This window comes from Pyxicephalus adspersus, chromosome 2 (genome assembly GCF_032062135.1).
Source record: "Pyxicephalus adspersus chromosome 2, UCB_Pads_2.0, whole genome shotgun sequence".
Classification (NCBI taxonomy): domain Eukaryota; kingdom Metazoa; phylum Chordata; class Amphibia; order Anura; family Pyxicephalidae; genus Pyxicephalus; species Pyxicephalus adspersus.
In genome coordinates, this window is record NC_092859.1 from 130,731,478 (window position 1) to 130,755,580 (window position 24,103).

Below are 24,103 nucleotides of genomic sequence, written 5' to 3' on the forward strand. Positions count from 1 at the left end.
TTCTGGCCACCTTTGGATACTTGGGTACATACATTCAAGGTTGGAAATGTGAGGGACTTCTATGACTGCCAAATCTCCCTACATCTCTAGGAACATGGCGCTATCCCCTCTTCAACTGTATATTCTGGTTTTAACATTTGTGATAATATTTATTTGTTATGGTATACAAAGATATAACCTTATTCAAGTTTGTCTAAAGCCCAATGAACCCTGAATGTACTGTAGACTTCACTCCGCTGCATATAAACTGGTTTTGTCCACCAAAATATCATTTTGTTTGGTCTTACTGTATCCTTATCATCTATAGTAGTACATTTGTTTCTGTTCTAAAATGGGGAATGTTACAGATTTTACAAATATTAAACTGTTTAGGAGAATACTATAGCAGTGGGGCACCAGATGGCAACAAATGGGTGGTGAAGCTGACTTACAGAAGCAGAATTGTAGCATTGCTAAGGACCATAGATTTGATTCACCTAAAGAATACAGACTCTTTCTGTAACAAAGTGAATTAAACCCATGCATTAGATATTTCGGCTTAGCGATTGTGGGCAAACAAATCTAATCGAACATAAAGACATTTAAAAACAAAGAGTTTTGCTTGCATATGATGGAGGAAATCAGTGGAGCTTTACGTCTCTCACTAAGCTAGGGGAACCATCCCCTGCAAGGTCCTCATTCTCCTTGGTAAGTGAACAGCATGAATTCATTTAGTAAATCAGTTCCAGGGAGTGCAACACTGTAAAGAAGAGCAGAAAGCTAAGAGACAAAGGTGCTCAATCGTTTCCTAAAAACTAACTATGTTAAGAAAAAATTAAGAGCATCTGACATGAAAAAGCTGTCCTTCCTCACTAAATCTGACCATAGTTGGTAAAGTGTTCTTCAAAACGACCTAATTATTTTTGTAGGTAATTTGAAGTGTTTGGATATTGAGAATTCAGTAAAGAACTTTTTGTTCCAGAAAATATAGAAGTATCAAGTTTATTATCAACAGGTAGTCTAAAGAATAATGGCAGATCATAAATGTATATAATACATTGGTTTAAGGTTATTCAACATATTTTATAGCCTCTTTAATGTGTCATGGAAAGTCAAATGAGGGGAAACTTCACTACATGAACTTTGCATCATGATTAGCAGTCACTAAATATCATAAAACTCAGTCTTAACTACCGCAGATGTTTAACTTGGTAATGTTAAATAATGTACCATCATCACACTGTGACTTTTTTGTCCTCTGTTCCGCTATCTCACCTTTAGAGAACTTGTCATTGTAACGTTATTCACATTAGCAACTACATTGTAAGTGTGTCATAAACCAATACAATTTATGATGCCTAGCATTTGTCTCCATGCACACCATAAATATCTTGACTTTGTCTTCGGTTACAATAGTAACAATAGTTGGATAAAAAGTAAAGATGGGGATATGTAGTCATAAATTCTTTCTTTTAGAATATGAAATTTCATTGGTACGGGCCCTCACCTTTTAATGGCATTATAAATTTGTGTTATTTTGGACTTTAACATCATACCCGGCAAAAGGAATATCTGTGGCACATTGAGAACTATTATGACTCACAAATGTGTTCAGCTCCATAAATCCGAGGTCATGTTATATATCCTCTATACACACTTTAGACTATAAAGAAATTACTGGATCAAGTACTTTTCAATTGATTTCTACTAAAGTATTGATTTTGTGCAATAACCCATAGTATCTGATCAACCTAATTTACTGGAATTGGTTTAGTGTATCCAACTCTGCCTGCCTGGTCTGGAAGAGCCAGACACAAATTATCAATGTGGCTCTTCATAATGGTTTTATAAAATATAAAATAGCAAACTGAAGATGATTAAATATATATATAAATATATATATACACACCATGAACATAGCTTCCAATATTGAGTATAGGCAGTCAATCTTATTCAATACACAGACAAGGCAAGGAGTACCGGTGATGTTCACAGCTCACAAATCAGATTTATTTGACATTGACAGATCAATGGAGGTTTTTTTTTGCATGATGTTATGGGCTGCTACATTCTATATCATTAGACTTAAGTCAGTTGGCAGGCAAATTGGAACATATATATAATATTTTCTTACATTATATACTCACTAGTACATACTTAGACTGCCTACATGCTGCTAGTCCAGTAGATTTGTGGTTAAATATGCAGGAACCTTCATTGGTTTGCTGCTTGCTCTGTAGTTAGACCACAGTATAGGGACTCATTTGTGGTCCTATGCTGCTTCCTATGTGATGATGGTGGGATAGTGATGCATAACAAAGTCTTGTGTTCAGATATGTAATGAGGAGCACCTGGTATTAACAGCAAGGAGGCTTTAGGCTTTTTTAAACATATTTATTGCCAAAAAATAAAAAATACATTCAACAAATTTTGGGGAAATGACCCTCCCCCCTTTCCACAACCGAATTCTTTATTGCTTGAGCAAGCAAGGACATAGTTTTATTAGGACGCAGTGAATATAATGCTACCAATAGGTTTTGGAGGCTGGAGACTAGCTACAAAAGATAGTCAGAGACTTCAAGCATATTCTGGAGTTGTTGGTGTTGGGGACTACAAAAATTAAAAAGGAGACAGTTATAGACTGGAGATCTGTTACTTGAAAATGGCTGAGATTTGTGCTATTATAGTCCCCCTTCCCTTGCATATTTGTGCTCTATACAGCCAAATAAAAGTTTTTCAGCAAGATCCAAAATAAAATATGGAGAAAGAAAAGTAAAACATAACTAAACAATGTAACTTCTGGAAGTAATATTAAAGTGATAAAACTCCCATGAAAATCCCTTGTTCCTAGTCAATAAAACATTTGCTAAACATTGAGAGGTAATGGAGATTGTATGGCACAATGAAGAATTTGTGGCTGACATACTTAAAAAATAAAATTTAGAATGAAATGATTAACTTTTTTTTTTATCAAATCATGTACAGATATAATAAATATCCAGAAATTTGCTTTTCACATGAACAGATACTTAAAATGAATCAGCACAATTTTTTGAAGAGAACTTAGCTGATTTAGTAAATTATCCTTAGCATGTTGTGGTCCCACCAATTTTGGGTGACAACCAGGCTCACGGAATACCATGCTCAAGAACATAGTAATGACATTTACTGGTGCCAGCAGTTTAAGTGGAACTTTACTTTACTTTACTAGCAATGCAACATCTGCAAGTTCCCCAGCTGGTGCTGATCTTTTCCCAGGTTCTGAGTGTTCAGACATCTTGATCGACTGTGCCAGAATGAATTAACTCCCACTTAAGAGTTTATTCATCTTGGCATATGCCAACATTGTATACTAAACTGCAATAATGAAAAAGCAGGTAAGAATCCTTTTTTGCAATAGGAAAAAAAAATGTATACTTGTTCTGCATTAAAAACAACTCTCTGTTTGCAGAATTTTAATTTTTGGTATAAAATTTGGGATAAATTCATTTTTTTATTTTTAGTTTATACACAGGTTTCCTTTGATGAAAATCAATTTTTCTATTAGATAACACTCATTGTAATTTAACAATTTTAACTCAAGGCTACATTGCCTGCAAATACAGTACTTTCCCCAATTTATACCTTGTTTTTTGAGGTCTGTCTAAACCTACAGCAATATTGTACATTTATTGTTGTATTACAGTATATGGAACACACTATCTTTATGGTCTCACTATATTTTAGGAATTGTACCGAGACAAGGTTTGAAAATGGTAACATATATATTTTATTGCTATTTTTCTATTACTAAGCTGCAGCTGATACACTGTAATATACCTGTTTCCAATACTTGAATGGGGACACTAAATTGTAAGCACACTCATTGATTTCTCCCCTTACATCCAGGCTCAGATTCTTCTGCTGATCATTCTGCTCATTGCTATTGTCAATTTCTTCATTGGAACTGTCATTCCAACTACAGAGGAAAAGAGAGCACGAGGATTCTTTAATTACCAAGGTAATCTAATGTTAAATATAGTATGGCAATTGTGTGCTAAACATACTTATTGCTAGATTTTTGGTAAATTTGTTAGTTTTTAATATGAGCCCCAAAGATAGGTGATCCAAGTTATGTTTTAGGGGCTGCAATCATGAGCTGAAACAAGTAAATGTAAATTCTCACAGCCATTTCAGACCCGAAGTGAGCCACAGCAGTTTGCCGCCTGCAAGTAAATAGAAGCGGTTGGGAAGCATTTTATGGCAGAAGTTAAGGAAGAACATTCTGTTAATACCTTGGGTTTACATGTACTTCAAGGGCTCTATTTATAAAGCAGAGAATCTGACATTCCCTCAGACATTCCCTAGCGAAGACTCGATTGCTGCCATGAAACACTTGGAGCTGGAAGATTTTGAGAGAATGTCAGATTCTCCACTTTATAAATAGAACCCTAATAGTAACAGCATTTCCCATCCTTGATATGTAACAATTTTATTCCAGGGATCGCATATTTTGGTTGTATTAAATATTGTTAAAGGTTTTTTTTCTAATACATTTGGGTGATACAAACTAGCCCCAATGATTGAAGAGTTGCTGGTGAAAACACATGTACATACTGACCTGAGTGTTGCACAGTAACCTAATGAGTCTATAATGTCCTCTCTAACTTACTGTTTCTGCTACTTTTTACTGATCACTATCTTTATTCATTGCTTCCATGTGTGAAGGTTATAAAGTAATAAACTCCTTCTTTACAGCTTCAATATTTGCTGAAAACTTTGGACCGGATTTCAGGAATGGAGAAGGCTTCTTCTCTGTCTTTGCCATTTTCTTCCCAGCAGCTACTGGAATTCTTGCAGGAGCAAATATTTCAGGAGACTTGGAGGTACCTAAGCTTGGTTTGTTCCTAAACCCAGAGAGGCAGCAGGCTTTCCCAAGTTGTAACTTTCATTCAATTATAAGCCTGTTAGGCAGAAACAATAAGAAAGTTATATCTCATTACACTGAAGCTCAATTTAGTTTATGTGTGGTAGAATAAAATCTGTGGTCAATATAGGGCAGTAAGTGCCCTACGTAAACCTGTCATTACAGCAATGTTTGTAGGATCGGACATTTTAAAATGAAATAGCCAATTCATTTCTTGTTGTCAGCAAAAGTACCATACACATTTTAGTTAATCACATGTATTATAAATTCACATTACATTAAATTTTTGTCAGGATCCTCAAAGTGCTATACCCAAGGGAACCATGCTTGCCATCTTTATCACAACTATTGCCTATCTGGGGGTGGCCATATGTGCAGGTGAGTGTCAGCTAACCGGATTGTAATATGGTATGATCTCCAAGTAAATTTCTAAACATCAGGGAACCCATAAACAAACATTAGATATGTTGATACCTTGTCTTGACCTTGGCTTGACTTCTTACAGAGTTGTTCACATTACTTACACAATTATTACTATTAATTTGGTAAAACATTTTAGAATGGAACCATAATTGATGGTGTATTACTTAGAGAGCCAGAAAGTTAAATGCCATTGTTCTAGACCAGTGTTTCCAAATTAAAGTTCTGTGGAACCCTAAGGCTATTTCAGATGTCCAGTGGTTTCAAAAACAATAAGCACTCTCAGGTTAAAGTGATTCCAATGATCTTTTTGGCTATCTGTAAGAATAGCAGCCTCCCCACTGGCCAGCAACATAACAGGCCATATTCTTCCCACTGACCATCAAACTAATGTACTGTGAGCTGTGGATATATTAATTATAGCATTGCCTAATGTCTCCCTACATGTAAGATGTATTCATGTGAAATACAGAGACAGTTCTCAGTACAAAGCTATTATATTTGTTTTAGGTGGAAGTAGCAGGGATCATCTGAATGTAAAATTACTTAGATCTCCATAGGTCATGAATGATAATGTAATGTAGCAAATTTCCTTTAGTCATCTCCTACCATAACTACCCACACTGTCCCTGTCTGGGTGTTTAAGGAGTTTGCCTTTGTAGGTCTTTTACCTTTGCCCAGAAAAAACAAATGTAAAAATTTCAATCAGCTCAGATTTTACATTTTGTGTGTTAAAACTTGTTAAGTTTAGCAGAATCCAATAATAATCATTATAAAAATTCCATAACAATCTCATATATTTTTCTAAAGCTGCATCAGTAGTACGTGACGCAACAGGGAACATGAATGACACAATCACATCCGCCTTAAGTTGCAATGGATCCGCCGCCTGCCAACTCGGCTATGATTTCTCTATATGTGAAACTCAGAAATGTAACTACGGGCTGATGAATAACATGCAGGTAAGTATTGATCATCAGGAGCCGCTATAACAATGCACATTGTACTAGGCATAAAACATAATGGGTTGTTTTACTGCATATTTTCATTATTGCCAATAACTCTCTGTTTAGCTTCTCAGTGGTGCCTGTAGGTCAATAGTATTCACAATAATAAAACCATTTAGATTAATTTCCTATGTAGCAAATTATCTGATGTTTGCCAGTAACCATTTGCCTGCCAAAAATAGTTGTTAAAACCAAAACTTTTTAGATACAAAGGTTAAAAGAAGTTAAAAGGTGTTAAAACCTCTATCAGTTGATTTTTGCTGTCTGTTTTTCCTACACCTGCTGTCTTGGATAAGCAACATCTACAAAAGGAATTTCTTTCTTAGCTGGTTGTCACAGAAAAAGGTTTCCCCGCACCTTATCTGTTATCCAGACTTCAATATTAAGTCTTAGTTGTCTATAAGATTTTTTGATGTGCAAGCTTACTGATGCTCAGGGATCTCTCTATCATTTATTCTTTCTCTGCTCTGATTGTTGCTGCTGAGTAAAAAGGCTGACTGCTGATAGAATGCTAAAAAGATATAGGGGCACCCTGCTAGCTAGGAACTGACAGATGTTGAGTTTGTGCAATATAGATAGAGATAGATAGATAGATATATAGATAGATAGATAGATACACATCACACAATATTTGTTTAATAAAACATATGTTATAACAGTATTTTAGTTAATTGTTTATTTATCCTCATTTAGGTGATGAGTATGGTGTCTGGATTTGGCCCTCTGATTATTGCTGGCATTTTCTCTGCCACTCTGTCTTCAGCTTTGGCATCTCTCGTCAGTGCACCCAAAGTATTTCAGGTATGAGAAAATCCCTTTACCCAATATTTTAATAGTCTTTAGACATTATAAAGGTATAATTTTATTGTGCAGTGTTGCATCTGCATAGGGCTAGAAGGTTGGACATTGTACACCTATACAGGAAAATTCTGTCCTGCACACCATCTGCTGGCCTGATCTGGTACTGCAGCACTTAGTCTAAAAGTTTGCTTGAATATCACTTCCACAGCAGCATTTCAATGACATTTTGTGATTCCTCAAACATGCTTTGTATACCCCAATAATTGGGTTTAAAAAATGACTGTTACCACATTTTAAAGGTACCAGTTTTATCATACCAGATACATTTTATATTTGTTGAATTAATTGTCATTCAGTACAAAATCCTGCACAGTTAGAGTCATTTGTAAATGAGAATTAAAATATCTTGATACTAACATTTAATATTATAGGATAAAGACCTAAGTTTCTTATAAGGATATAATTGAGGATATAATAGGTCTGATTAATTAGTTACTTAATAAAGCTCTCCTAGATAGACTTTCACTATAAACCTTGGTGACCCAGCAAACCTGGAATGGATTTCTTAAAAATAATTGGTATTATTTGGCAAATGTTTTCAATCTTGGACCATATCCAATCTGTATTTGTTGAATGATCCAGGTTCTCTCTGTCTGTCTTCTCCAGTTTTCAGAGCTTTATTAAACCAGCCCCAATGTGTACATGTTTGGTTACTTTTGTCACATTTAGGGGGCCTTTATGCCTATTTCAAATACCACAAAACAAACCAAAATATCAATCAAAAAATACAATGCTTAGTAATTACAGTTTCAATAAAACTTTGAAATGACTTAGATTTCTGTATGAATGGTTCCTAAAACTTGGTTTTCACCTGAATCATAATATATACATATAATAATATCAATTGGTCATATTTAACAAAAGTCACAACCATTAGATAATACTGCCCTATCACTACAGACCAAAGGGTGTAAACAAAATCTTTATTACAAAGAATGTAAACCTTTAGAATAATAACATACTGAAAGGAAGATGTTATGACCCAGATGCCATGAAATGTGGTCATATGAAATTCATGACATGAAATAAGAAAGTGTTCTCCTTTAGTCAAAATACACAAAATGTAAAGTACTCTTCTGCTGTTCTAAAGAAAAGTGTTTGTGTGGTCCATATAAAACAACTCTAAGGCAAATTGAAAGCACCATTTCAGACCCCCAGTTAAGCGTAGCATTCTGCTGCAAGCCCAACCATGGTCCCAACCGCTCCAGTTCCAGTGAATGAGAGATTTTGGGGCCCATTATGTGCACGTGGCTATTGATGAAGAAGCACAACGTTACAATACCTGTAAGCACACAACAAGCACGTTTACCTGTGGTGCAATTTACCACTGCTAGGTGTAGTTTGTTTTTAACCACAAATATAAAGAGGCCAAAAGACATGTGGCTAAAGTCTTAAAAAAACAAACTTGGCTGTGCTTTAAAGATTTATAGCATCACACCTAAAAGTTCCACAAAGCAATGTTAGCTGGAATAGACAAAGAATTGAAAAAAAAAACACTCTGTACCAGTGAAATCTCAATAAAACTGTAAAAGAAGAAGATGAAGCTGCTTTGCTGCTTGAATTGCTTGCTATAGGAATATCACTATAAAGAATATCATCATAGGAATATGGACCACATGAACAAATGATCCACTGGGCCTGATTTATTAAAGCTCTCCAAGGCGGGAGAGGATACACTTTCATCAGTGAAGCTGGGTGAACCAGTAAACCTGGAATGGATCTGGTCCAGGATTGCAAACATTTGCTAGCAAATAGCAAATGCCTTTAAATAAATCAATTCCACATTTGCTGGATCACCCAGATTCACTGATTAAAATGTATCCTCTCCAGCCTTGGAGAGCTTTAATAAATCAGGCCCATTGCCTGAAGCATTATAGAAGTCTCACCAGCTACAAGAGATGTGTGGTACCATGCTAAAAGAAGGTCCTACCTATTAAGAAATGTAGGAGATCAAACATTTTCAAACTCATGAATATGAAACTGTGATTATTTCATGTCTATGTATTTAGTTATACCACTGAATATAATCAAAATCTGTCTGGAAGCCATTCATTCAGAAATCCAGTGAATTCCAGAACATTCACAAACTTTCGGGTTGATTTTCCAAAGGAGTAGAGGTTGTTCACTCAGCTCTAACATGAACATCTTTAAATTTACATTACTTTTTAGTTCTGAGGATTTTACAATCTATAAAAAAAATCTTAAAGATTAAAAGATTGAACTCCCACTATACCTTCAGTCTTGCACAATTGTACGGGCTTCTCTCAAAGATCTAGTGAAGATGGTAATAGGTCTAAAATAGAGTATGTAATGAACACAAAAAGGTTTTATTTATTAATTTCATTAGCATGATGATGAAGGAGGAACCAGGGAATACAAAATATAAAAATATTTAGCTTTAATAATGCTATATAAATATATAATCACATAAACACACCATTGTTAAATAAGAACAATACTGGATGGGGGTATCTTCAGACTCGATAATTAATAATAAAAGCCTTGGAAGTGTAGTAATACTTTCATTCAATGTCTTTTTTTTTAAATTATTGTATACATATAATGAAGTTTGCACCACACACAGTTTTGTTTGGGAATAATTAAATACAGAAATGAAAACTATATACTGTGCATGCAGAGGTAAAGAACATTTTGAGTTTTTAAAGGAAACTGGCAGTGTACATTTTTATCTTTTTTTGGAGCTAAAGGGGAAAATTCCCAAATGCCAAAAAACACCTTCAAAACACCCACAAATTGCCCCAAATGCCAATTTTGGTCGTTTTTAACCATTTTTGGCCATTGTGAGGTGTTTTTCCTTATTATAACTTATAATATCCCTAATTCTTTGTAACAAATCTTGATTTAAAATGTCTTTATAAAAGCTTAAAAAAGCTTAAAAATGCATATAAAAACTTAGGGGCATTTATAGGTATTTACAATTAAAGTCAGTGTAGACATAGAATACTAATTGCCTGAATGTAAAGCTGATATTTTTATTTCGATAGTTTCAGACATTCAACAAGCATGGAGATAACAAAATGTACTGCAATTAGCTCAATACCTGTGCTGCATCTTTGGAGGGTATTAAAAGTCAGAGGATCAGAACACCAACCAGAAAAACTATTTTTTTTGGAATATGGTCAGAACTGACAGCTAACAATCTCTTGGTGAAAGATTCCCTTTCATTACTAAATCATGTAAAAATACAAAATATGTACTTAGTTATTTGCCTTCATTCACCCATTAAACACCTTACACCAGGGGTCGGCAAACTCCGGCCTTTAGGTCAGATACGGCCTAGCTGGTAGTTCGTTCCGGCCTAACGCCCCCTGCCGACTGGATCAGCCAGGGGGTGTTAGGAACTACCGGAGCCAGGGTCGCAGGAGCTCCGGTGCCACCTCCTTGCTGTGGCTCCCCTATTTATCGCGGCAGGCCTGATACTTCCCCCGCTGCAGTAAATAGGGAATGCTCCCTGAAGGTAAATCATATGGATTTGGAGGAGAGGGATTTCACTTCAGGGGGTGTTCCCTGGTGGGGGGTGAAGCCATTAGGAGGGGACTAGAGTCTAGTGTGCTCCTGCTCACCCCTGAAATGGCCTAGTGGCCATAAAAGTTTGCCGACCCCTGATCTACACATTAAGCATGCTCCATTTCCCTAGTAAATCATTTCAGCAATAATTTAAATAATTTTCAATAATTTAAAAAACAATCATGGGGGACATATTGGAAACCCACATTGCAGAAAAGAGTAAATATTGACCTTCTATATACAAGCACATAATTTAACATATTTTAGAAGCATGTAGGCTATATCATAGCTCTGCTCTTTACAAATCCAAATGTAATAATTATTAGTTATAATTAAACAGCAGGGTAACTTCTTTTTTCTGGAACTATCAAAGCTAATAAGACCCTTTAGCTAAGAACTCCTGAAAAAGAAATGATCTGTATTTTGTAACAAAGCTAAATGTACAAATGTGTACTGTTGGAGACCATTTCAGTAATGGATTATAATTGAATTATTTTGATCTCTAGGATTGTATACATTATTACTCTTTAATTTCACACAGCTAGCAAAGGAAATTAGAAAACGGACAATAAAGGGGTCGAGTGACTTTTGTGTGGACTTAGCAAATGTAGGCCATAATGGCACGAGAGGGGCATTCAGGTGATGGGTTAATGGTACATAATATTCATTTTAAAGGCTGTAGAAAATGGCACTTGTGACACAATCAACAGCCTGCTCAAATGGTACAAGATGTTAACAATTTTATACTGCATCTTCAAAAGGGTTCAGTCTGAATGATTATCTGGTTAAATATTATATGGCAGCACCAATAAAATTTAATGCAACCTATGATGGCTGTCTTTTTGTAATCAGTACGAGACAGTGAATCATCTTTGTGATGAAGGGTCATATAGTAGATTGGAACATTTTTACTGCAAAGAAATAAGTTAAGTGTGTGTATTGATTTCCCCACAGGCTCTCTGCAAGGATAACATTTACCGAGCACTTCACTTTTTTGCTAAAGGACATGGAAAAAACAACGAGCCTATCAGAGGATACATTCTTACCTTTGTGATTGCGCTGGCCTTTATCCTAATTGGTTAGTTATCTTTAGAAGTAGTAAAGAGAAAAAAATGACATATGAGTCAGTCTGTATTTATTAATAACTCAGAATTTATTGTTTATCTGCACCCCCTATATCATAGTTTTACCAGATTCTGCTCATAGATCCATTTATTTCAACTTCCTTCAGCAGGGTGTCAACTGCTTATTTAGCAGAAAAATTACTTTAGTGTTGTCACCTCCTGGGCATAACAACTGAGCACAGTAAGAATGATTTGTACTGCTCAGTTTTATTTGGAGATATTTGTAATTGTGTCTTACCTTGCATGCTTCTATAATAGGAGTAACATGCCAGGGTTAAGCTGGGCTCCGTCCGCTCAAGATTGTAAAGAATCCTTTTATGAACATCACTAGAAGCAATGTGGCTAATTGTACAAATACAATAGATTTTTTAGATATATTGATGTTTAAAGCTGGGTCTACACGGACGTTTTTAAAAACGCATGTAAATGTTCCTATTGCGTTTATATGCTTTTTTTGCACCTTTATTAGCGTTTTAAAGCTTGCCTTTTTCACATTTTCCTGCGCTTTTACCGTGTTTTCCCTGCCTTTTCAACTAATTTGCATAATAATTGTTAAAAAACACTGGAAAATGTCCCATTTAGGTTAAGATAAAGCTCATAAACGTGCCTCAAGGAAACGCCCTGGTGCAGATTAACCTATTGTAATGCATGGGGATTTCAAACAAGGGCTTTAAAAGCCTCAGGTTAAAGGCTGGGGAAACTGTCCGTGTAGACTAAGCCTAATATGTGATAACACTGGCAGACTATATTTTTTAAGGCAGTGCAAAAAATAATGGTGATTTGCAAAAACAGTAAATACTAACAGTAACAGTAAAAACAACAGCCAGTTATATTTCCTCTTTACTTACTTTTCTTCAGTTCTGCACTTTGCCTTGTTAAATAATTCCATGGTATTAGTACTAGGTGTATAAACTTTAATATATTCATTACCTGTATACCAACCTCAAAGAGTTAAAATGGCTTTGGTAATGATCAGTAATACATACTGTGCTATGTTTAACATGTTCTTGTGTTTTTATTACAGCCGAGCTGAATACCATTGCCCCCATCATCTCTAATTTTTTCTTGGCCTCCTATGCATTGATAAATTTCTCCTGCTTCCATGCTTCATATGCAAAATCTCCAGGTCAGTATATTCAGTATGTTCAGGGTTGGCCTTTACTCCTAGTGTGTACCATCATCCTAAAATGATCTTGTGCTTTTCCACTTCACCAGTGAGGGAGACACAGACTGCTACTTAGGGTCTGACTATGGACCTGGGGTCCACCAGAGGAAGTTAGAAGGAGGGTCCATCAGAATAAATATCTTTCCTGGCACAATGACATATTGTGTTTGTATATGACTTGAGTTGCAAAGATAGGTGCATTAAAGTTCTTTGCATGATGCACTGTGCTCTTTGAACTGTGTTTGGTCCCCAAACACAGTTAAATGCTAAATGCATTTGCTTGCCTTTACCAAGCCCTTGGAGGACTATTCCTCCTCCCACTTACAACAGGCATCAAACCTGGGGCATTATTAATTCCCACTGGTCACCAATACAGGAGCATTTCCTACTCCCATTGGCAACAGTCCGCACCCCTGAAGGTCTTAATAACAATAAACCGACGCCAATCCAATTTGTGAGTCCACAATAGTATTTTTCCATCAAATAGAAATAATTGACTTTCAAAACGCTTTGACTTTGTACTCTCCGATGGAAAATTACATTCACGGACTTCATACATCACTCCCATGCTCCTTTCATTCCTGTTGTTTCACATTTGCAACTACAACAGAGCACTGAATGACCTGAGAAGGCCAACACAGTTTTACATGAGATTAGAATAAATTCCCACCTTCCAAATATTGAAATGTATTAGCTGCTATTGATTACTTCTGATTATTTTGTTTACAGTGGAAAAAAACATTATTCATAGAAATACTACATAAAATACCATGTGTATGATAAATCAAATGTTAATGAGCACAAAGGGGACACTCATTCACACAAACAATAAGATAAAGAATGGCAGAGTACAAGCAGTAGTCAGCTTGGGGAGATGCCATTATCTAGCGTTTCACTGAACCCTGCCGGAATGTTCATAGAATATGTAATGACAGGAATGCCAATATTCTTCCTACAGGCTGTATCTCTAAAAAGCACATTTCTGCATTTTTTTATTGATTAGCTCTATGAAATTATGACACTGTATTAACTAAGCCAGTAATACTTATCTAATATATAATGGTGATATTGGCAAGAGACAAGCAGCTCATGGATAAAGGGAAATAAAATAGACATTAGACTGCAGTGTTCAATAAACCTCTGCAGAGAGCATATGTTGATGGTAAAAACAGAGCATTTTCTATAGCAAAACGTGAAATATGCATCTGATGTTTTTAAAAAAAGAAAACAATATTCCCAATGCAATAATGCATATAAACCAAACGGAATTATTATTTTACTGTTCTGATTTCAGTCGCTTGAGATCTGATTGGTTGCTTACAGATTGAAGAACAGAAGTGGTACTCCATCATGGTATAGCTTATGTTGAAGGCTTGCACTTGCAGCATGTGTACACAATACAGTTGTACCTAATGTTACAAAATAAATTCTACTACTTGCAAAATTAAACCTATCAATATTTGTTGGTAAATACTAAATAACAAGAAAAATAACTATCCATACAAGTAGGCATATAACATACCAAACATTGTTTAAAAAACAACATTTTAAACACAAAAGTATTTTGTTAATTTCATAGTATACAATGCAAAACCCTCACTATAATGCTTTTCTGTTTACACAGGCTGGCGACCTGCTTTTAAGTTTTACAACATGTGGGTGTCTTTGTTTGGAGCCATGCTTTGCTGTGGTGTAATGTTCGTCATCAACTGGTGGGCAGCTTTAATCACATATGCCATAGAGCTTTTCCTGTATATTTATGTAACCTACAAGAAACCAGGTATGGAAAAACGTAAATGAACCTTCTCTATTACCAATGTTGTTTGGTGGCGAGAATCAAATTGTGGAAGCTGCATCCAGTAAACTGCAGCTTTGTACTGCATGCTCAGCCACACTCCCATTCAAATATATGGATCCTCTTCTGGATCAAGAACTGCACCACAAACACAAGGGCAGCACATGTAAATGCACTGATCTGCACTTTGGTCTGTCACTTCTAGAGGCATAGCAGCAGTTTGCTTTGCACATGGGAGCAGCTAGCTGTACAGTTTTTATCTGCAAGTCTAAAAGGGGCCTGAGATAGCTATAGACAGGCTTTCTTATTCTCTGCACTGAAACTATTATCCTAAATGATATATATTACCTAAATATTCCACTTAGCTCCTGAACCACAGAGCAAGCATACTAAGTGATAGCAAATTAAAGTTGATTTAGTATAAGCTATAATTTTTTATTTGTAATAGCTATCTTGTTACCGGTTGGACAGTCAAAAAGCAAAGACAATCACAGGTCAGATAGATATGAGACTTCAGAATATTCTTTGACCCCTAATACCCCACCCAGAAGACACAATTGGCCTTATTTATTAAAGCTCTCCAAGGATAGAGAGGATACACTTTCATTAGTGAAGCTGTGTGATCCAACAAACCTGGAATGCATTTGCTCCAGGATTGAAAATATTTGCTTACAAATAGCAAATGACTTTTAAGAATCCCATTCCAGGTTTTCCTGTTCTGCCCAGCTTCACTGATGGAAGTGTATTCTCTACAGCCTTGGACTTGGACTATTGGTATGCAAAACAACCATTCACATACCATAGATAAAAAAATGTGGATCATCTAATGTAAATGAATTGTTGTTTTGCATACCAATAGTATCTGTTTTATCTGTTAATGTTTTCATATTGTCATTAGCAATTGTCTCAAGTTCCCCTGAGGAAGCCAAATAGGTGAAACAGGTCAGGATGAGAGACTCACAGAACAATTACAAAAAGCATTTTCCAGCAGGAGCTTGAACTGACAGGAACTTAGAAATACCTGTCTAGTTTCCTATCCCTACAAAAGGTCCTCCCCCAGAATATTCCCGAAGAGGTTGGGATATAAGAACAAATGTATAAATTTGTATTGTATACCTGTTTTGACCATTTATGGGGTTGGCAAAATTTAATATCTGACTTTCCATATGTCATGGAGGATATACCTTTTCCCCTTCCCCTTTTTTATCCTTTATGATAAATCAAATGTTAATGAGCATGAGGGGATTTTTATTCACACAAAAAATAGGATAAAGAATGGCAGAGTACAAGCAGTAGTCAGCTTGGGGTTGCTGCCATTATCTAGCGTCTCACTGAACCCTGCTGGAATGTTTATATAATATGTAATGACTGGAATGCCAATATTCCTATATTTCTTCCCAATATTCTTATATTTTTTACCAAGTAAAAACATGGCTAATATCTATGGGTTCCTCCAGAAAACAGTGTGTGTGTACCAAATCTCCCAGAAAGCAAGCTATAATACGTTGAGACAGAGCACTGTAGGACAAATATATATCTGTAACAGCTGGATGTTTTCAGCACTTTCTTTTTATTTATAATACCATTTTTTTGTCTTCCTATGCAGAAGTTAATTGGGGATCTTCAACTCAAGCTCTTTACTTTGTAAATGCTTTAAACACTGCTTTGGAATTAAACACGATAGAGGATCATGTGAAAAACTTCAGGTACTCCCCAATATTTACCACTAGACAGCCTGCTCTACCAACATGAACTAATATGTGAGTCACTTCTCTGTTTGTCTTTGCAGACCTCAGTGCTTGGTTTTTACTGGTGGACCAATGACAAGACCAGCTCTTCTGGATATTTCACACGCCTTCACCAAAAACATAGGGCTCTGTATATGCTGTGAGGTGCTAACAGTAAGTAGATAATTTACCTGACTCCGTAACAGAGGAGCTGTAACAATTGGGTTTATGCAAGAACATGAACATACAGTTTTCAGTTATTCTGAGTTTACCGGAGATGTGTGCTTTAGGTGTACAGATAAAGATCTAACTACTGCATAAGTATGCCATATACAGTATGTGTACTATGTGAAAATGTAATAAAAACATACCCAAAGTGGGGGCTAAATCCTGAACATGGTAGCGTGAGCAAGTGTTTTAGTAGGAGTCTTCGCTGTATCAACCCACTGGGCACCCAAACATCTATAATAGAACTATCAATATGCCAACACACGGGGGCTGTATGTTGAAGTCCCTGTGGTTTTTGGAGTTTCACATTTACAACTTTCTTGGTTTATCACTGTATCTTGCTGCATTGTTAGGATTTTTGGACACTAATAGATCTAAACATTTCTGTGAAATTGTTCACCTTTATATTAGGAGCAAGCTCATTGGTATTTTCTACAGAACCTTTTCGTAACATCTCTGTAGCCCCACTTACACTGTTATCAGACCTCTTAAGTATTACTTCATGCGTGTTGGATTAATGAATCTCCTTGGAGAGGGATATTCTTATGGTATTTCTCATTTAGGATATTGTTCCCTTGTATACTGCTTTTTCCTTGTCAGGTCCAAAAATAGGGTGGACAATGTTGCTGGACATTTTTGGCTATAGAAGAGCTCAATTGGACTGTCGTCTCCACTTCTTTCTCTACTTTACTGAACTTGTTCAGTTTTATGTTAGTTATATGATCCAGGTCCACTTTGTGTTTTTGAGCTGTTTTGACTCCTGTGCATACAGTATGACCAACTCCAGCCTAATCTGTGGAGTCCTCCACTTTTCTTTAAGTATAGGCTGAGAAACCCTAGTCAGGAAAAGTTGTGGTGGAGTTTATTCCTACTAAGGAGATCCCCTATGTGTTTGAAGCCTTACATGTCTCAAGGGGCTGTAAAATATGCTCGGTATATATAGGGTGTCCCAAAAGTCACTATACACTTTTAATGGATTCCTAAAAGTTACACAAGAAACACAAGAAGGTTTATTCATATTTTTAGCAACAAAAAGCGTAGTTGCCGTTTTACTTGTTAGGATTGCCATCATGTTCAAACACATTGAAGACTATTTGTATACCTCCACATGTGCGCCTTAATTTTGGCCAATTTCAGCCACCTTCGGACGCAAGCCTTTCCAACGTTTGGTAGCATCTGTTCCCGACCTAGCTGAAGGCCATGCAAATTCTTCTCAAGCTGTGACAGGTTTTAGGGCTTAGTGGCATACACCTTGCTTTTGTAGCCCCACAAAAAAGGCACAAGGTATAAGGTCAGGGGAGCACAGAGCCAATTCAAGGGGACTCCTTCGACCGATCCATCAGTCAGAAAACTTGATGTTCAGGAAAACTCTGATTAACCTAGCAAAGTGGGGAGGGGCTCTGTCTTGTTTAAAAAAGACATTAGCAAGGTCACTCCTTGCCTGAATTTGTGGCACAGCAAACTCCTGGAGCATCTCCAGGTAATTTTCCCCTGTAACGGTGGTCATGTTACCGGATGCATTGCTGAAGAAAAATGGTCCAATCAGCCCAGTGCAAGACATTGCACACCAAACCACCAGCTTCAAGCTTTAGAGAGTCTTGTTCATGCTCGAGAATTTCAAGTAGGTTTAATTTTTCCAAAATTCGTCTTGTGCCGGTTAACATGACCAGACAGATGAACGAGCTTTTGTTGATGCTATGTTCCTGTGCAGCCCTCTGGATGGACTTTCCCTGGCTTTGCACGAATGCCTGCTCCAGGAGTTTAGTGTATTTATCAGTGGTGGTAGTAGCAGGCCTTCCGCTGCATGGTTTGTCAAGAACAGATACTGTTTCGAGAAACTTGCTACGGATGGCGTAAATTGTGTTATGCGTTGGAGCTGCACTACAGTCAGGGACTGAAAAACTTCCTGCCAAGTGGCAAATTTGCAATGCTTTTCCAATGTCAATTGGGGAGCCATGGTTAAGGGAATGATACGCTTACAAAAACTGTAAAACCTAAGTTGTCATATGCTGATGGTCTCAAGCCTCTATGAATGATACCTGGAACAAAATAGAAAACTATCCCTTCTTACTGTATCATTTCTCCATTATGTTGATATTAGGGAACTTTTCCAAACTTTGATGGTGAGATATCCGACTCAAACTGTATAACCAGGAAACTTTTCAAAGAAGTACTGGGTCATTTTGACTCACTTGGCACACCATACCCTCCCCTGATTACCAGACCTAATGGATTTGAAGGGAAATATTTCTGAAGAACTGTCCAGATAAGATGACTGGCCAGATGAAGATAGCCCATCCAGGTTGTGTATACACCCCCTATAGCATCCTGCACTGTTCATATGATATAATATATATCTAGTAAGTAAAGGATTTTGGGGACAGAAGACATCTCTGTAGCTGTAGGCTGGGCCTACATCTCCACCCCACAAAGGTCTGACAGAAGTTGGGGTCACGGGTGAGCACTTTGTATTGTGGGATCTAGAGTAAGGTATGTCTCTAAGGGCCCTCCTTGGTTCTATGCCCGTAAGAACTGCTGTGGCTAGTATGGTGATCCCTTCACCACTGACTGAAGGTATGTTATTACTCTAGAAATTATAATTAATATTACTTTATAATTAATATTACTTTAGAAATTATAGACATGTTACAACTTATATGAGATGTTACTAATTGGGTTTACATACAGTCTTTTATATATATAAAAGGGACAGTGTGTCCCTAAAATGTCAGGTGTTAGAAAGGTTCCAGGGAAAGTGTATGTTGGTTATATTTGTATGAGGTTTTTAGGAGGAAAAACCAGCTTTAGGACCCTGGAGCCGGCCAAGCGAGTTAAAAGGTGGGTTCCTTGGCCCAACCCTGATTTGGGATATATCCACCTGCAAAAGGGGAGATGATCAGCCAGTGTGTTGCAGGCTGTAGTGTGATCAGTCAGAGGCTGGAGTGTGATGGGAAGGCAGCCAGAGGGTTCCAGGCTGAGAAGACAGCCAGAGGGTTCCAGGCTGCGAGGAAGTCTGTTACAGGCTGTGAAGGGAGCCAGAATCTGTTCCAGGCAGGAGAAGGGAGTGAGAGTGGGTTCCAGGCTTCATGAGAGGGGACAGAGCTCCAGGAAAGCCAGTGGGCAAACAAGACTTAAACTGTGAGTGAACAGTAGTGATATAATGTGTGTTAGAAAGAGAGGGCACGCAGTGAGGTAGCCAGAGGCCCAGCTGGGCTACTGTTTATTGTTTTGTATAGAGAATGTGCTGTAACTATGGACTAAAGAAATAAAACTGCTGTTATTTTGAACACTTTGTATCTGCTGCCTCTTATCTGCCCTGTAAGCATCCTGTTACCACGAGCAACCCCCAGTAATATACCACAATATATATATATATATATATATATATATATATATATATCGTTTTTTTCCAGTTACTTGTTAGAAAAATCACGACAAGGCAAGGGCTGCCATACAATTCTCTTCAATGTTTGTTAATAATTCACAGTTATAAGCTGAGCTGACAATGTTCTGAATTCAGAGCCCTATTGAGTGATGTCTGAACAAACAAGAAATAGATAAGATTGCTATGCAGACTTCCTAGTAAGCCATTTAATAAAAAATAAAACATGTCCAGTTTTAATCTCTATTGAAAATTGATATTTCATATAGATGAGACCTTCAGACTTGTTAAAATGAACATCACTTTTCCAGCTTTCCAATATTAGATCCATCTGTATAATAGATTCTGAACAAATTACCAGAAATGGACTAGTTAATGTATGGACACATTGCCAAGCTCTGACTAGCTCCATTCTAATTCCTCTTCACATTTTACTTATCCCAAGCTAGTAATACACAATCTCATATGTCTCTGCTCTTCATTGTGGGTGATAAAAATAAATATACACATTTTATTTTCAGGTTATAACACAAAAACATTTTCCAAAGATTGAGTCGAGCTGTAATGTTCCAGTTTCATTTGATAATGTTTCATTCCAATGAACCTTTATTGTGTTATGCAGGGACCGCGCAAACAGGCTGTAAAAGAAATGAACAGCGGGATGATCAAGAAGCAGACATGGTTAACTAAAGGCAAAAGAAAGGCATTTTATGCTGCAGTCGCAGCCGACACGTTCAGAGATGGAGCAAGGACGCTCCTGCAGGTGAGACTATGCGACATCTGAAGAATTTTTACTTCTACAAACAGAGCTTTCAATGTGTGCTTCTAAATAATAAGGCAATGCAAAGACTACTGATTATGTGGAAAATGCTATTTATTCAGAGTAAACAATCAGATTTCATCAGTTCAGAGCAGCTAACACAATTGAAGGTATACTGATTGGATTAAGGTGTTCCTTATGTATGATTAAAATTTTTGTATTTAAAGTGCCAACATGAAAATGAGAAAAATGGGACTTTTAGGGCATCAAGCAACCTTCTTAGCACCATTCTATAACATACAAATGAACAACCTTAAAATGCCAGCAACCTTTATTGTTTTAAATGAAAAACATCCAAAAACACACAAATAAAAGCCAATTGTAACATCATAGACACCATCAATTGTTGATCGGATCTCTACAATTATTCTACGTGTTTTGCGAAAAACTTTTTTGCTTCTTTGAGATGATGTCGAGAGCCTAGGCTTAAAATTTACAATAAGTAAATCTATATTGTACACCTTTCAATATCATACAACAGGATTTTTACACATATTTTATTTGTATGATCCTGAACTGTACATTTTATGCATAGACTCTCTACATCATCCAAAAGAAGCGAATATGTTTGTTTTTGTTTTCCTGTTTATATGTAGTTACTTCTTTGGGGATGTGGCATCTATGTATATTTAAGTGGCCTTTGGAAATCATATGTTATTCGTAAAGTGACAACATATTACGCAGCACTTTACAAAGTCCATAGTCATGTCATTAACTGTCCCTCAAAGGGGCTCACAATCTAGTGTCCCTACTATAGTTATTTATGTCATTACCATAGACTAAGCCGCATGTTTTTGGGAAACCAGAGTATTCAGGGAAAACCCACGCAAACACGGGGAGAACATATAAACTTCTTGCACATAGTGTCCTTGCCAAGATTCAAACATGGGACCTGTGCTGCAAAGGCAAGAATACACGTTCAAGATTTCCTCCCTGCAACAATTGATCATGTTTGTCCTAGGCAAAAAAAAAGTATTGCTAGTACCGGTGTCCCCTGAAGTCAATGAGAAGGCCGTTATCTGCAACATTGGACTACTGTTAGGCTCTGGCACACATAGGATTTTTGTTGCTGGAAACAATCTTTCATGATTATTTCAAGTGGCAGATGAACGAGTGGGAGCTGTACACACAGCACTCATACTTTTTTATGGAGAGGTGCGGACGAGCAAGCAGCACACTGCTGTGCTCCCCTCCATTCACATGCATAGCGGTCAATTGTCTTTCATTGTTCTGCAATACATGCAATAAGGTAATTTGGCTCACCCCTAAAACTGGCCTTAGATTGGCTTCCCCTAAAACTGTGGGACATTAGATTGTAAGCTCTTTTTAGAGAAAGTTAGTGATATTACAACAGACTTTGTAAGGCAGAAGTCTACCTGCTTTCATTTTTTAGAAGTCCACCTGCTTTATTTTTTTATGTAATAGACCAGGAGATAAGCTTTGAATTGTTTCATAAAACAATCCAGGAAAACTCAACCAAGCAAGAAAATGCTTTCTGCTCACTTTTACAGCACTCCATCTAAATAAGATATGACCCAATCACATATAATGGCTGCTACCAACACTATTGTACTGCAAAATAAGGAGAATTGTGTCTTTACACAGATTAAATTACTTTGGGATAAAGGCAGTTAGGAAAACTATAATAAGGAATTGAAATTAATACTTGAATTGCAGACTGTAAACCAAGGCATTGGGTTTTAAAGACATGACAGACTACTTGGACAAGAACACTAAAAGACAGAAAAATTTTGGTGGCATTTAAATTTTAATTGCCACAGATATATTTGTTTCCAAATAAAGCATAATAGTATTTGACCTTCTCACATTCTTCACAGAATAGCCATTACTTACTTTGTCAGCCTCAGTAAATAATAATAATATATCATATTTCAGCTTAAAAGAAAATCACTTATAACTAACTTCAACAGATGAGACAGTGGGAACTCTGAGCCTTGCATATAGCATAAACATGTCACTGCAAGTGATCCACGACTTTTGGTAATGAAGAAAAAGTCCTTGCAAACATAAAAACTTCAGAACATGTTCTACCATCATTAAAATCTACTGTAACAGTGTGTACTAGCTACTACTAACTCTGGACAGCTCCAGGGCTGACATATTTCCTGACTGTTTTATACACTATTACATTTTTAATGATGGCCAAATACATTTGGAAGTTGTTATACAGTAAAAACTTTGCTTGATTATAAAAAAAAGTTGAGGGTCATTTTTAATGACTCTGCTGTTATCGAGAGGATGTAGAGAAAGAATTAATTTTCTATGCAATATGATTCATACGGGTTGTTTCTGGAAATCTCCATGTCAAATGGCCGTGTATTGCATGAAAATAGCCACACATGGGTAGCAATTAAGATATTGTTGAATCATAAATCCACTACCTAAGGGGCATACTTAGTGCACTTGCTGAGAGTGGTTTACTATGGAGAATCTTCACTCGAAAAGTTATCTAAATATTCACTTTAGTTATCCATATTCCTGCTCTCCTTAAATACACAGGTGCAGATGCTTTTCATATGATAAGATAATTAAAGTGAATTCTCACACAACTTTTGGCAACATTTTAAGAATATCAGCCATTCTGTCTTCAGGATCCATTCTTTCTCCCAGTGTTTTTGTAAAAGGACTTAATGAAAGCCCAGCTATATATCATTAGGCTGGGAACAGACTTCCCATGAAATTGAAAAGCATTTGGGAGATGCATGCACTGGGGGACGTGATGCGGGAATGCTAAAACTTGCACAGTTGTTCAGTGATAACAGTTGGGCAAAAAATGCACATATTAATCAGCGTGAGACACCTTTGTTGTATTTTACTGTTTCTCTGTCCAACAGATGAAACTTATCATCAGAAAGAGAATGAGGTCATCTCCTGATGCGGTTATAGATTACAGTAAACACCTTTTGGGCTGGTTCACAACTGCCTCTATTTGGCATGGCTGGCACCTTGCCAGTCAATCCAGCACTTAATTGGCAGCACTGGTTCAAATAAAAAAACAGATGTACAATGGACATCTGGCATCATGTCACCACTGCCCCCATTCATTTCCTATGGGGCTTCCTTGGAGTCTTCCAAAATGGCAGTGGTTCCTAGCGTGAGAAAGCTGTAAACTCACCGCAACCTCACTGTCAGTGTGAATT

At 36.8% G+C, this 24,103-nt stretch overlaps 1 protein-coding gene across 4 annotated transcripts in view; it reads left to right on the forward strand.

The window, feature by feature from the left end:
• SLC12A1 (solute carrier family 12 member 1) overlaps positions 1-24,103 on the forward strand; it is a 79,644-nt gene that overhangs the window by 24,278 nt on the left and 31,263 nt on the right. For all 4 annotated transcript variants that reach the window (XM_072402397.1, XM_072402396.1, XM_072402395.1 and 1 more), the window contains 11 exons: positions 3,868-3,979; positions 4,717-4,844; positions 5,179-5,263; positions 6,116-6,267; positions 7,006-7,113; positions 11,656-11,779; positions 12,850-12,951; positions 14,615-14,770; positions 16,392-16,491; positions 16,575-16,686; positions 20,745-20,885. In XM_072402397.1, coding sequence (XP_072258498.1) covers positions 3,868-3,979; positions 4,717-4,844; positions 5,179-5,263; positions 6,116-6,267; positions 7,006-7,113; positions 11,656-11,779; positions 12,850-12,951; positions 14,615-14,770; positions 16,392-16,491; positions 16,575-16,686; positions 20,745-20,885 — 1,320 coding nt within the window. The remainder of the gene's footprint in view (positions 1-3,867; positions 3,980-4,716; positions 4,845-5,178; positions 5,264-6,115; positions 6,268-7,005; positions 7,114-11,655; positions 11,780-12,849; positions 12,952-14,614; positions 14,771-16,391; positions 16,492-16,574; positions 16,687-20,744; positions 20,886-24,103) is intronic.